The sequence below is a fragment of the Thermobia domestica genome, chromosome 1 (assembly GCF_964235325.1).
Source record: "Thermobia domestica chromosome 1, izTheDome1.hap1.1, whole genome shotgun sequence".
NCBI classification, from domain to species: domain Eukaryota; kingdom Metazoa; phylum Arthropoda; class Insecta; order Zygentoma; family Lepismatidae; genus Thermobia; species Thermobia domestica.
The window spans coordinates 219,426,479-219,442,309 of NC_137454.1; the positions used below are offsets into that span (position 1 = coordinate 219,426,479).

General features: G+C 34.7%; 2 protein-coding genes across 7 annotated transcripts in view; one reads left to right on the forward strand and one right to left on the reverse strand.

The window, feature by feature from the left end:
* Positions 1 to 4,198, reverse strand: part of ash2 (Set1/Ash2 histone methyltransferase complex subunit ash2) — a 48,802-nt gene extending 44,604 nt beyond the window's left edge. For all 3 annotated transcript variants that reach the window (XM_081770236.1, XM_081770229.1, XM_081770220.1), the window contains exon 1: positions 4,046 to 4,198. In XM_081770236.1, the coding sequence (XP_081626362.1) occupies positions 4,046 to 4,071 (26 nt within the window). In that variant the 5' untranslated portion in view covers positions 4,072 to 4,198. The remainder of the gene's footprint in view (positions 1 to 4,045) is intronic.
* slo (calcium-activated potassium channel slo) overlaps positions 4,146 to 15,831 on the forward strand; it is a 503,706-nt gene continuing 492,020 nt past the window's right edge. For all 4 annotated transcript variants that reach the window (XM_081770216.1, XM_081770217.1, XM_081770212.1 and 1 more), the window contains exon 1: positions 4,146 to 4,600. In XM_081770216.1, the coding sequence (XP_081626342.1) occupies positions 4,286 to 4,600 (315 nt within the window). In that variant the 5' untranslated portion in view covers positions 4,146 to 4,285. The remainder of the gene's footprint in view (positions 4,601 to 15,831) is intronic.

The window sequence follows — 15,831 nt, forward strand, 5'->3', positions numbered from 1 at the left end:
TCTCACTATATAGGAAAGCAGTATTTTATGTTGTGTCAAACCATTATAAAGGTTAAAATGGGTTTGTTCCAGGGTTGGCAAAAACCATGGTTTTTATTTTAAAAAAAAACAAAAAAAAAAAAACGTTTTTTTTGGTTTAAACCAGGTTTTTATGGTTTAAATAATTTGCTCTATATATTCATATCATATATGGACAGAAATAAGTTTGTTTCGCCTTGATGTTATTATGCAACAACCGGGTTATGCTGGAAGGGGTCACATAAGCTTAAAGCGGAATAAAAATCGCTTCTCGAGTTACATCCAAGAGAAATTGCCCTCCCTTTGAACTCGGAGCCAGGACTAATTGGCCACAAATGCGATACGCCTGCCGACTCACGAAGGAAACCTGATAAAAAATACGTTATACGGATCTGTACATGCTTCTTAATATAACTGTCAAGAGTCATTTCAGAAGGACAAAAAGATAAACAGTTGCACAAGTGAAACCATTATACAGAATTACATATGAACAATTTCAAAGTACTACGGAGTACAGAAGAGCTAATTTAGTTCAAGTTAGTTAACAACGACTTTTATTGGTCCTAATTAAAGAAATACACCGACTTAATCTGCATATCAATAAGAAAAGTGAATAAAGATACGAATTATTTGAGTCCACTTTGGCTCAGACTCATTTATACATAAATAGATACCAAAGATACTTATTTCACTAAATGCCTCTCGTGGTGTCTGTATGACCCCCCCCTCCCCCCCCACACACAAAAAGTACGGCATTTTCGATGTATTTTATCAATAGTAAACATTGAAACGAAACAATATTTAGAATTTTTCTTTGATTGCAATTACATAACAATAATAACAACTACAAAAAATCACAAAATAAACATTTATAAACTTATATAAAAAAGTTGCTTTTGTAGTATGATCTTTTTGAGTAATGAATGGAAATTTAGGTCTGAATATAATACGAATAATATACGGGAGTGAAACGTGATAACCCACAAATGTGTGTTCATCAAGATTTTACAAACACTTACACTTTTACGAACATATTTTGTTTTTTGGTTTAAACCAGTTGGGTTTTTTTTTTTTTTTTTGAAAAAAACAGCTGGTTTAAACCAGCCATCCCTGGTTTGTTCATATCAAAGGTGATCATGTAACATAGTATAGTAAGTTCCACCGGTGGACTATTTCTGCACGATGCAAGAAACCTGCATCTTATGTTTCTTAGCATAGAGTTACTAGTGTGAAGTTCTTACAAGTGCTTTCTCTTCTGCATTATCCTGTTTATGCTCATACTCTCCTTCAGTGACGCTACAGCTCCCTATGAATGCATCTCCGTGCGGGTCCCCCTGCTGTACTCCTACCCTAACCCCATTAGATGATAACATTCTTGTTTTTAGTGGCCACCTAGCACAAGTTTGTATTTCTTTGCAAAATTGGTTTTATGGTGTACCTCAGGACGCGTATTTATACACATACGGGGAAGCACATCACTTTACACGCATATTATCCATCTGTTTCGAAGCATTTGGGCATGCGCCAAGGTAATTCCAGTCCAGAACATCTTAGTGAACCATTTCAAGCAAGAAAATTGAAAGAATATACACAAATATTTTATTTGAGACTATTCTGCACCTACACCGAAAGTAATATATAACAACCGAGAACCTCTTATTTGAAGCGAGAAAATACGTATACAATTTGACGCACTATTCTGCACACACACTGAAAGTAATGTATGCTATTTTCTCAGATTTTTCTACAAGAGTACTATGACTTACAAGTACAAAGGATATTTTGGGTTATGTTGGACAGATGGGATCAAAGTAAGCACGAACATACTTTACATTGAAATAACAAAGCTAACCTGACCTAACTTAACCTAAAACAACCCTATCTAACCAAAATATGGCAATATTTTAAAATTAACATCTTTTACAAAAATTTCTGGTCTCTCTCAGGCCGAAATAATATGCCAACATTTTTAATATAAAGTGCACGGTATAATTATATCCTTGAGGCTGTATCGTACTCTGTGACCTTGTACTGAAGTATAAATATGGTTTTAATTTTTGCAAAATTGTTTTTATAGTGTACCTCAGTACGCGTATGTATACCCATAAGGGAAAGCACATCACCTTGCACGCATATTATCAATTTGTTTCACAATTATTTGGGCATGAACCAGGGTAATTACAGTCCAAAACATCTTAGTGAACCATTTCAAGCAAGAAAATTGAAAGAATATACACAAATATTTAATTTGAGACTATTCTGCACCTACACCGAAAGTAATATGTGCTGTTTCTTATCATTTGGGTAAGTCTTTACTTTGACTCAAACTGTGACTTTAATCGGTTCTTATAGGTTGAGTCACTTCCTAGAACTGTTTCTGCGTGAGTCACTTGCTGGAACTGTTCGTGCCTTTGGTGTGACGTCTTAGTTCATATTTTTCCCACTAGGTGTCTGTGTACAGTCATATGGTAGTTTGTAAGTGTGATGTCACATGTTCTGTGTGCTTGTATGTGTGTGCTATTGCTGGTTACATGCGGGAAGCGCGTAATTGAATTTTCGTTTCATGGCGACGATCGAGTTAGCAAATTTAATTGAGAAACCGTTTAATGAATTTAATATATAGAATTTGAACTTGTCGTTTTTAAATAAGTTTGTATTTGATTCGGATATTAACTCATATCGCTTTGCGGCACTATGTGGTTTAATTGAGTTAGAGAAAACATGTGATGGTTGTGGTCGAAGGCTGAAGTTACTTCCGAAGTATGGAGAAGTTGGGGTTTATTGGTTTTCCTTGTTTGTAATAATAGCAAATGTGCTTGGTTTAATAAATCGACGTCTGTGTGGAAAGGAACATTTTTCACTGTCACTTGGAGAGCGTTATTTTCAATTTTTACGGCATGCTGGATATGTCTATCATTAGCGGTGAGTGTTTTCATTTTTTTAATTTATATTATTTTTATTCTTGATTTGTTTCCCGCTTGTAAATTAGGTTTATAGTAGTGGTTTGATTATTTATTGTTGTTTTGGATGTTTTTATGGTACTTGAGCGGGGGGGTTAGGGGGCGGTAGCCCCCATTTAGATCTTAAAATTGGTAGTCACCGCTTCACCTAAATTGATGTTTAGTAACATTTGGCCCTTGTACTTATAGTATAATTCTTAACATCGTATAGTAACATTTTGGCCCTTGTACTTATAGTATAATTCTTAACATCGTATAGTAACATTTTGGCCCTTGTACTTATAGTATAATTCTTAACATCGTATAGTAACATTTTGGCCCTTGTACTTATAATATAATTCTTAACATCGTACATTACTTTCACTCTGTTAGTAACTGTAAGCGATTCATCTGATCCGGTTGCGGGAGCAGTTTAGGGATGATTCCTAAACTGCTCCGGGAACCGGATCAGATGAATCGGTTGTAGTCACTGTTTGGCTCAAAGTAAAAATTTGCCATAATTTGCTATGAGAGTACTGTATAACTTACAAGTACAAGGAAGTGCAAGGTATAATTAAATTCTTACGTAATGATATCCTATTTCTGTGACCTTCTAGTGAAATATAAACATGGCTGCTTCGAATTCTATTTGCTCTACATAAAATGTTTAATTCGCACATATTCAAAACGACTGTAACATGTTAAAAACAAATAAAAACAATGTAGGCTACATGCGCAAATTTTTTTGTCTTTATATGTTACGCAGTTTTTTTTTCAGAATTCTACAATATAAAAAGAGTATAGTAGAATTGGAAGACTAAAACTAGTGCCTTCTTTTCTTTCGCTTCATTAGCACAATTAGTTATCTTATTTATTTACATTAAATATAAAAACATTTCTCTTCTAACACTTCTTGATTAAATTTACTAAAAACATGCTACCAACAAAAGCAGACAAGTATATCACGATTTCCTTTTAGCTCCATATTGTTCTTTAATTTTATGTATTTTGCAAATTATTATTTGTAAATAATGCCTTTTTTCTGTCAAATATGTGTTTAGTTTATTATTTACATACTGGTCACTCACCCAAGTTCTCCCGCACTAGCCGCCATGTCAGTTCACTGATGTCACATCCTTAACGAGCTGTGATTGGCTGTGGAAGTATTGATTGCAGAAGCTGCCTGGGTACATTTCGTCTGCGGCAGGCGGACAATAAGGCCGTGCTACAGAGCGAGAGAAATGATTGAGTTTAATTCTGGTAGTAATTTTAGGTGAATATCCATTTCACCTATGAAGCATATCCCTGAAACGTGATAATCAGCGGACATGGCAGATACCGAAGCGTTTACCACGGAACAGCCTTTAGAAGATAAATGTTTAGATGTAAGAAAGTGGTGGTGCTTCTTGCTATCCAGCATTTTCACATTTATCGCTGGATTGCTAATAGTACTGCTGTGGAGAGGTTTTGCATTTTTGTGTTGTCGAAAAGAGCAAGAATATTCACCAAATGACCCGAAGCAAAAGGAACAAAAAGCCGCCCAAAGGCAAGGCAGACAAGAGTTCGAGGGGACGTTTATGACAGAAGCGAAAGACTGGGCGGGGGAGCTGATATCAGGTCAAACCACCACCGGCAGGATTCTGGTAAGTGCAATTTCGATTACATTTGTGAAAAGAAAATATCTTTAAATGAAAAAAAAAATGTATATTATTGTGCTTGTTGTCTCAAGATAGTATAGAAAGGTAAATGAAACATTATATTTAAAAATGTCGCTTTTGTTTTCAAAATGAAATTTCGATGTTGATTTTTCTATTTTTCTCATAAATCTTCCTCTCTCTCTCTCTCTTTTTTTTTAAATCGCTAATCTCTTTTTCATCTTCATTTTACAGCTACAATATTTTTATTTAATAGTTAGTAAAAAGTTTGTTCTTTGCGTAAATTTCTTCAAGAAAGTAGAGAAACATCTTCGAGATGAATGATGTTTATGATCGTCTATTTTCTGTATATTATATATGGGCTTACACTTCTATCCAGATTATCGATGTTAAATTCCAAACTAACTTTAAAAGATTCCGTAGTGATATTGGTATCATATATTAATAATGAGAGTTAACGCAGAGTTTGCGTCAGAGCTTCCTCAGACTAATATTGATGTAATGTTTATGTATCATCTGTTAACTGACACTTAACAGAGAAATATATGTCAGTGGCGTAGAACGAAGAACAAGAGGTCTCGACCGAAGATCAAAGTGTCTCAGCAACAAAAACAATAGCAGTTTATAAATATATTTAATATACTTTATCCTTCTCCCTCTTCCCCAATGAAATGTCCTGGTTGCCATTATGGTATAAAACATTGTTTTCTTTTTAACAATATATAATGACACATATATTGAAATAAGATTATTTTAATTCACCCCTTACGCTTGTATCTTTAGGTTTACTCACCGGGAATCGAACCCTGGACCACGTGTAACAAAAACACTTGCTAGCCACTAGACCAGCGGGTAGGACTGTGTGTGTTTGGAGAGCAACAAGTAAACAAGGAATTTGTTTAATTTAATGAATTGATTTTATCCGATACAGTGCAAAGAATGTCAATATTGGTTTAACAAAATATATGTCCGCTATTTGCGTTAGAAAATGCTTGTTAGAAAATTTGGCATCAGAGTTGGTGCAGGTCCGGTAATTGTTCTCTTTCATATTTTATAGAAGTTATAATGTTCTATGTTTCTTGCTTTGAAGGCGTGTTTGTAATAGCAAATTAAATATAAATTAACATCCAAGGTTTGTGAGAAATGAGTTGATCAACTTTATTTATTTATTCTTCAAAGTCTGATTATCACCTTCTAGCTACAACTACCTGTAGAAATAAAATAAGAACAGAAGATTAATAATAATAGATTTTAAAAAGTATTAAATATATTGTTTCAAACCTCCATATACTCTTACGGGCAATATGAACTATATTATATTTTTTATTGTTGTTTAGTAATTTCTCTAATGTCAAGAACTGGGGAGAGCATTGCTGTAACAGGGATAAACCATCGGATTTCCTGTCAGAGCAATGCTTTGACAGAAAATCAAATGGTTTATTGCCGCAGAAACAACGGTCCACCATTGCTTTAAAATTGCTATAATGGATCTCAGTTCTTGTAGCAACTCACTATAAGGATAAAATCTAACATTAGCGATAGGATGTTACTCTTGTAACGGTAACGTATTTGGCTTGGAGGCGAGGATATACAATTTTTGTTGCTTTTCCGTGATTTTTTTCATGCTGTTCTAGAGAAGTGTCGGGATGGTACATGACAGGCCTCTTATCTCTATAAAAGAGGAAGTCTTAACTGAGTGATCAATGCCCAGGCCGAAACTCTTTAAGTTAGAAACTTGAAATTTTGACAGTGCATAGAATTTATGACGTAAGGTACCACTAAGGAAGGATTTTTTTTGGAAATTCAACGGGAAGGGGGCGAAATGAGGGTGGTAATTACTATAGGAAATGTCCATATCACGGAGTCCCTGAAGTGTAGAGACATGAAATTTGGTATATGGACCCCCATTTAAAATAATTATACATGTGTTTTTCACAGTTTTATTTTAATATTTCCTGTAGAAGAAAATAGAAAAAGCAGTAAAAAATAAATAGTATTAGAATTGCTATAATAGGGTGGTCAATATCTCGAATTCCTGTAAGGTTAGAGAGATTAAATTTTATATTTTGACTTTTCATTTAAAATTTTATGTTTTGCTAAATATGCGTTTTAGTGTTTTCTGATATTTTTCTTAGAATGGACGAAAAAAGATGAAGAGAGAAAGGTCGAGACTTACAATTGTTGTAATAAAATGGACATATCTCGAAATCTCTTAAGATAAGAGAGATAAACCTATTAGGGATATGGAACTTGATATATATATAAGCTCCTTATTCAAAACAAGTGGGTACATGTCGTAGCGTTTCCGGATAGTCTGCTTTTTTATGAGAAAAAGGGACCCAATTTCTAAATTTTTCTAAATTTATCATTCTCATCATCAAGGGAAAACGGATGAAACACTTGAAATTAATTTTTGAACACTGTTAGCACTTGGCCCCACATGTTTTTTTTTCTTTTTTTTTATCATTTGATTGAAATGCATATATTCTAAGGACAAAAGAAATTTTTCGCAAAGAATAATACCATACATGTGTTATTGCCGTGTGAAGAACGAAAGCGAAACCTGAAATATAATGTGTGAGGCCATAGGCCAAGCAAACGCGGGTGTCTGGGAGCGAAGTCCTCAGCTATCCGAAGGCTAGTACATTAATAAACAAGAACTAGATATACTCGAATGACGATAAATTTATGTACACTCGTGAAGAAAGTTTTTTTAAAAAATAAAAATATTTGTATTAGTAGTGTAATTCAGAAATTTGTTTTATACTTAACAATATACAAAGCATAAAGCAAATAAATGACAGAACTTCCGAGGAGCTGAGTGGTTATCGTGTTCTTCATTTTGCACGATTCGAAGTTCTCAATTCGATTCCCTTATCTTCCGTATTTTAAGCGTTAGGTGTGCCATTAGCTTATAATGCAAGTTTTGAAGGTCAAGACACTCGGTTGAGGACTCAATTGGACAATTTTCTGGAGTCAGATTCAAGAGAACTGTTTTAGAGACCATAAATAGTGTCCTGCGATTGAATTATCCGTTGAATGCATTATACATGAGCACAAATTATCTCTAGATGTTTACTACTTACTTTGTGACTCATGTGCGTGAGTTTTCTCGGGGTATTCCTGCTTCCTCCCACTTCCTTCATTCTCATAATTACCATGTCCTTCAGCCAACACGGTATAATCATGGGACGTACAGCTGAAAAAAATCATTACTTTATGGCCATTAAAATGCGGGCTGTTTGCAAAGGGGAAAATAGTGATTTTTTTCCCAACCTTAACTTGGAATAAATAGAATAAAACAAATAATCTTTGGAGTACAATGAATCGAACCCGAATACTGTTAGGTTCATTGAACTCTCTCCCTCTAATCCAAAGATTTATACTCCTCGTACTGATCTTTAAAACATTTAGGGCCTTACGCAGAGTCGTTCTGACGCGTGATTAAAGCCATAATAAAGAGTTCGACTAACATATGTTTCTTGCAGTAGTCATGACTTTAGTATGACCTAATCATACGTCAAAACGACTCTGCATAAGACCCTAATGTCCAATTGAGAGTAGAGAATCTCTCCTGTAGCTTTCATAACGTTGCAAAGAAAATAAGTTTTGATTTCAGATTAGATTAGACATGTATCTATTTCGTTGAAAATATTACTACTTAAAAAGTGTAGCAAGATTAAGAAAAAATGAAAGTACAACAGAGAATAAACCACAATCCATAGGAAAGTAATGATTAATTTGATTCTATTTTGTCTGTTCTATGCTCTAAAATGAATTATTTCGTAACAAAATCCCCGCACACTATTCACTACGAAACTCAGAGAGTTCAAACATACGAACCTCAATTCAGATGCAAATTCGGTTATACACTGTAAGTGTAAGAATATAAATTATTTCACTTAGAAAGGAAATCATCATAACAGAAATACAACTGAACCGTTTGATATGATTTTTCGAATAATTAGTCCTACCTTCAACTAGGTTGTGTCATTGTAACTAAAATCCGTATCTCAGAGAGAAGAAGAAGGGATTCAAAATTTGCTAAAAGTAAAACTTTTAAGAATCAGTGGTGACTAGAAGATATCTTCCGGAGGACTCTCAATCCAACGGGCTAAAGAAATATTTCGAAACTGCTGGTAACTCACATTGAGCACTATCGAATATATATTCCTGCTGAGAAATTTCCCTGGGTCATCCCTCTTAAATCTTCACTGCTTAGGCGTCTCTGAAGGAAGATGGAACTCTGTAAATAAAATTTCCACTAAAAATAAGCTCGCATGTGTCCCAGAGTTTTCAAAAGTTAAAGAGAAAAATGGACAATTTCTGTAATTTTTCCCTCAATATATGAAAATAGCATTAAGTTTTTCTGTCTCGTCGTCATAGGAAAACGTCTAAATCGTTTGAAATGAAATTTTCGACCTAGTACATACCTCGAACTGGGGTTTTATCATGCCACTTTCATTACAGTGCGTATCCTAAGGGAGCAGGTGGTTTGAAATGTATGTTCAAAGTTGAGTGTCACATGTTAGAGAGATAAAGCTTGGTATGTAAAATCCTTATTTAAAATATAAAAAAAATTTCCTGTCCCAGAATCTTTGATAATTCTGCTTCTAGGAGGGAAGGAGGAATATTTCGGAAACATCTTAACTTCCCATTTTGTTGTGGGGGCGCGGTGGCTCAGTGGTAGAGCGTTCACCTCCGGTGCTTGGGGTCCGTGGTTCGATTCCAGCTCGCGCCGTGTGGACTTTGTGGTGGACAAACACCGGGCTCGTGGGTTTTCTTGGGGTTCTCCCGTTTCCTCCCACTTTCTTAATTCCACCATTTCACTCATCTCTCATCATCACCGTCTCCTTTAACCTCCCCGGCATAACCGTGGGACGTAAAACTTAAAGATTTCATTTCATTTTTTTCCATTTTGTATTCATAAAATGACGAAAATGAGGAAACGTTTGAACTTTTAAAAAATGAATGCTTGAAGATAGTTAGCACTTGCATCAACCTCAGTTATTATCATTTCACTTTTAAATGTTTATCTTGAGGAGAGAAATGGGCTTAAATATTTTCCCAAAAATGAATGTAGCACCATCTGAAATGCACTTTTGAACATACAGTGAACTTCAGATCATCCGCGGAATCACATAGCATGGTAAGAGCGGATAACCCGGATAGTGACCGCAATAGAACACAAATCAACACGAAAATGCTTTGGACGTTTTTTATCTGCAGTAGTTGGCCTACACATGCAATTGTGACTTTAAATAGTAATTTTCTACCCTTACAAGTTTGTTGGTTTACTTTTTCAGAGACAAGAAACAAAAATCGGTGAACTTTTTTTTTTTTCGTGTTAAAACACCTCTTCTTTATTCTTGAGCTGTGTCATGGCTCACTTGCTCCTCCGTCTTATTCTCTGCTTCCTCAATCTTCACCCCTCATGCTCTATCTTCGCTTTGCTCATCAGGAAGATGTTCAAAACCTGGATTATTGGTGATACAGTTAATCTACTCAATGGTGTTATCTTCATTTACATTACCTTCTCCAGTAGGCCCGAATAGACTTTCTTAAATTAGCCAAATTATAAAGCAGAAACTTTTGCAGCGCAGTACCGATGACTGGTGGTTCCTACTATCTTTCTGAATTTCTATTGATACCGTAATTTGTCGTCGCAGTCAAAGAAGGAAAAAGGAAAGGAATCCGCAAAACTTAATCCGCCCACGAATAATCGGGAGTTTACTGTAGTTAACATTTGACGAGCTGACTTTTCTTTATTTTACTTTGATTCTAACAGGCGTCATAAGGTGGTAAAGGAGATTCAAATGCATCTTTCAAATATATTTCATAAATGTATTCTTCTTGTTGGAAGAACGGTCATTTCAGATAGTAGTTTTTAAAAGAAGTACACTTTAGTAGTCCAATTCCAAAACGTCTCTTGTCCACTTTTCTGAAATGTATTTTTTTTTTCGTGATTTTTGCTTTGCTGATACCTAATTTCAGGTGATTTATCCCATTTAATGGTTGAGGCATTTATTTTAGAGTTGAGTTGAGTTGATTTTAATTTAGCGTCCCTTTCAGCAGCGAGGCTATGAGACGTGGACCTACTGATTAACGTGGAATCCGAACCGCATGAGCTCCCGCCGGGACATTTATTTTAAAGTTTATAAAACTTATTTTACTCGTTCTCAGATGTACTAATTCAGATGATAACAAAGAAAAAAAAGATGTTCCGAAAGGTTTGTAAATGGACAAGAGACGTATTAGAAATTGGCAACACACTTCTGTTCCGTTTGAACTTAACTATCCGTCAAGTTATTTGCTTAACTAGACTGCGTATTTCTAAAGCCAAATGTATATATATTCGTGAAGTCCGCCACTTGTATAGGTATTTTCTATTACCAACTTAAACTGCGTTTCAGTGAATTTCCGCTAGCAAACCTTTAGAGATAAATTAAATCAAAAGCAGAAAAACAGATATTTAGGAAAGAAGCGAAGATCGAAAAACCCCTTCGCGTGATATTTCAAGCTATTATATAATCTTAAATCAGGGATGCAAATAACCACTCGCCCGCTCGGGGGGACGAGTGGTTCATCGCTGCGGGCGAGTATTTAATATCATGCCGAAGGTAAGTAAATGATTTCTATTGTGGGATGTGGGCTAGTAGCTTTTTTCTTTTGGGGGGGAGAGGGGCTAGTAAAATTTTCTTGCTTATTTGCATCCCTGCTCTTAAATATATTAACCAACGTTACGCTTGGAGGTGGAGGTGGAAGTTACATGTCTTTTTTGAGTACCAGATAAAATTGACGGTAAGAATTTTCTTTGTGCAAATGTTAATGATTTTAAAATAAGTCAGGAGTCAAATATAAAATAATAAAGGAAATAAATTTAATTAGTTTTAAAAGAAATTAATCAAATTTTAATCTGCAAACAATTCATTTTTATTTATTTATTTGCAAAATGCCATACTTAGCTTTTGAAGCCTTTTTACAATTAACAATGAAGGCTTAACATTTATTTCGGAAAGAACGTTGTCTAGAAGTGCAATTCGTGCATTAATGTCAAGAAAGAAAACAACTAGAATGGCCGACCGACCGCTTGTTTCAAACCTAAGATCCCTTAAATGAAGTTTAGCCGTTATTCGTTCACCTTAGTCCGACTGCTATTGTTGAAAAGAACGAAATAGGTTTCAAATGATACTACATGGCCTATTCTTCGGTTTGACCTTAGGAATGGAAAACGTTAACATTTCTTCAAAATTAGATAAAAATATGCTCTACTTATCCTTAAATGATTTTAATTTCATTTTTATTATTATTATTATTATTATTATTATTATTATTATTATTATTATTATTATTATTATTATTATGCTTCTCTCAGCCTATTGGAAACTAAAATGAAGAAAACTAGCAGTTTTGCGACATACAAATATAAATTTAGCAAAACTACAATTTGCTAAGTAAATAATTTATTCTGTCTGAAAAAATCATCAACTACATTAAATTGGCAACAAAAGACTAACTTTTTAGCGCCATTAAAGGCAGATACTCATGAGAGTTTACCCTCAAAGTGTATCATTCTGTTCAGCTCAATGAGATTTATTGAGAGTTTATATATATATATATATATATATATATATATATATATATATATATAGTTAATATTATAGTCATTATCAGAGGCGTATTAAGAGGGTGGGCCTTCGGGCTTAAGCCCTTCCCCCCGAAATTCTATTTACTATATTAAATTAAATGATTTATCTTGCAGAATCTTTGCATTTCCAGGCAGTGGCGTACCCAGGAATTTATTTCGGGGGGGGTTCAAACTAAATATGAAGCTATTTTATATTAAAATTGCTAAAATTGCCCCTAAAATTAGACTAAATTTTTAAAAAGTCGAAATTTCGGGGGGGGTCCGGACCCCCGTGTCCCCCCCCTTCCGTACGTCCCTGTTTCCAGGAATAAAGTTAACAAAGCGCCTCCCGAAACAAGATCGTAAATACGCCACTAGTCATTATAGTTCAACAACAGGTATAAGTGTCACGTGTACGGTACGTGAAGGAGTTTCCTTGTTTATGGATGTGATATTTTACTCAATTATTACTCAGACCAGAAGTGGTTGTTATATTTATACCACTTTAGTATTTTAGCAGAGAGATTAGAGTGCAGAAAACTGTATCTTTCTATTCTATTACTATTTTTCCTATAGAGCGATCAACGTTAAAGGCATAAATGTGTTAATTTCTACTACTTCCGGTTTGAGTATTGGGTCCAGAAACAAACTCAATTCCTAACTTTCGACCCTCTACTTTCTGACCAAGATTGGTTATGATTTAACAAGTGAATCTCGAGATTTATTCTTGCCTCCCAGACGGACGTAATAAATCAAACTTATTTTTAAAATGTGGTTTTAGAGTTGATTATAATTTTGACCTATATCTCATTAACTATACTGTGTACTGTCATCTTGCTAGCTGCATAAGAAAAAGCTTGATAAGAATATACCTGGGGATCAGTTTCATCTGAATACGTGGTTTGGTTATCGCACAGCATTTTCTTTAAAACAATAATTTCGTTTCCCCGACTTTTTTCAACAACTACAAAAGGAAGATTTACACTTTTGTTTGTCTCAATGGCATCCATCTATTGGTATAAATATTTTCTTTTGACATAGTTTTTTCCCTTGAACACTAATAATTTTGTATAATTTACGAAATCGTACTTACTTTGGTGTAAAAAAATAAAACTATAAATGCCGTACTGTACTGCAAGGATGATCAACTTTTTGATTCAGTGATCTGTCTAGGATTGCGAAAATCCTTGGCGATCTACAACAGCTTGTTTGCTAATACCGAAGCATATTATTAATTTTATTAACAATATAATATTTTTTAAAAAAAATTGCAAATAATCATCATTAGTAAAAATGTGTATTTTAATGTGAAGAGGTGTAGTGTGTAGAACGCTGGCGCCTCGATTAGTTGAAAGATGAGCCGGTGGGAGAGAGCCGTGGAGGCCGAACTACCATCTATTATTAAATATGAAATATTTATGTACGTATTTTGAATATGTTCGGAATGAAATATGTTTCATTAACTTTGTTAACCTATCGATCTAAAAAATTAAGTCATTGGCTAAGTCGCAGAACACTGGTCATTCATGACCGGGAATCGATCGTGTTTAGATTGCGCCTTCCCCTATTATCTGAAAGAACATAGAAGTCTCTCTTCGGCGAACCTAGAAAGTCTCAGCAATATTAGAGGTAATTGATTTGACTACATTAAAAAAATCAAACAAACTCAGAACACATAGGGTCATTTAGGGAGACCTCGACACTTTTAAGGTCTGGCAAAGCTAGTGATGATACACGCACACGAGAAGAAACATCCAGTACGTGGAAGGTCAGTGTGGATTCTCTGTGACAAGTTGCATATGCAGAGAAATTAATTTTGCCTGTTGCAAAGGAAGCAGAAGCCTCTAAAATAGATACATAAACCTTTATTTAATCAAAAAATATCCATGTTATAAGTTTCAGTGAGTAAAAAAATAAGATATAGTGGTAGTTTGAAAGAATTCAAAGGATTGGTATTATGATAGAGTATACCCTCTGTATACGTGTGTGTCAAGCTGACACACATTACTTGTTACAGTGACAAGATAAATCGACAGTGATTGAAGGGAGATTTCGACATGTAGTTCCATTGTTATAATGAAAGTAATCAGACAAAAGGATTACCGTCTGGTTCATCTCAGTGTATACATCATAAGTTTAGGTTACATAACAAACACGCTTTTTCAGCTTCTGTGTCATTTAGTCCGGTATAAGCCTAATAGTAAAGTACCTTTGGTTTTAGTTTAGCACAGCACATGTGTCAAAGATCCTGATAAATTAAGGGAAGTCTCTAATCCTCCCACTACATAGTACTCAAAATTGTCAATCCATAATATATCTTTCTTCCGTAGTTTGAAAAACAATTTCAACTTGTCTTACCGCAACTTTGTTCGTAGGAACACTCTAAAATGTTGTGAAAGAAGACTATGAGAAAGTCAGTTTCTGTTGGAATAAATAAGCCTTTGTTGGATCTTCGCATATGGATTCCGAAAATGATTGAGTTAAATTGTGATTTTCGATTATTGATTATTATGCGTAGTGAAATATTGAAAGCAATATGTTGCATAACGAGCTTACGTTGTTTCAGTGTTATCTGTATTTCAACTTAGTTGTAATGAATTGCACCAACTTAGTTTGCAAATAAGTCATATGTAAATAGTAGAAACCTTACATCTAGTATTTCATTACGTTTTATGTTTGTTGTAAAGGATACTGTTTTAAAAGATGTGAAGGATTGTTTATATACTGTCGACATCTCCCATAGTAGTGGCGAGTTCTCCCGCAAGACTTCCAAAATCTACTGATTCGCACCATTCCGTTTATGTGTTCTTGCTTTTGCAAGTACTGCATTCACGGGCAAGATTTTGTGTTTTATAACTAAGGCAAGGATTACTGTCAAGCATTATCGCTTTTGCAGAATAAAATTATCGTAACTTTTAGAAAAGTGTCAAGTTGTTTCTTAACGTGTCGAAATGTTCCTAAATGGCCCTACATAGATATCTCAATTTAATAGCTTTAGTGGTCGGCCTCCATGGCTCTTTCCCACCGGCTCACCTTACAACGGGTTGAGGCGCCGGCGTTCTACACACTTACACTCCTCACCTTGCTTACAGTATTTTATCTCTAAGCTTTTATTTTGAATTTGAAAAGTGGCGCTGCATCTCTTCCGAGAATTGAGACAAAGGAAGTTCGTGCTTGGTGAAGCACAAATGAAGGCAGGATTTTAGAAGTTCATCGGACAATATTTCGACTGGATTATTTTCCTTTGAAAGAATACTGCCTCACAAAGATAGGTTGAGACAGAAAATTCTGTTCAAACGAAGATCTGCAATTCTCCAGATAAATTATTTTAAGACAATTTGCCGTTCCGAAAATATCCGTTTCTAGCTGTGGTATTTCGTTCTTTGCGAGAACATCCTTCACTCAAATTTAAAAAATCTGGGAGCATGATGGAAATGTTCTTCAACCTCGATTTCTGCAAATGAGAATAACATGAAAACCAAGATAGGCTCAAACTTTTTCACATCTTGAAATCATGTTTCTATTTCTTGCCAAATATTATCTTTCTAGGTTCAAGATTCGTATTTCCAACTGGAATTGACATTGTATTTAA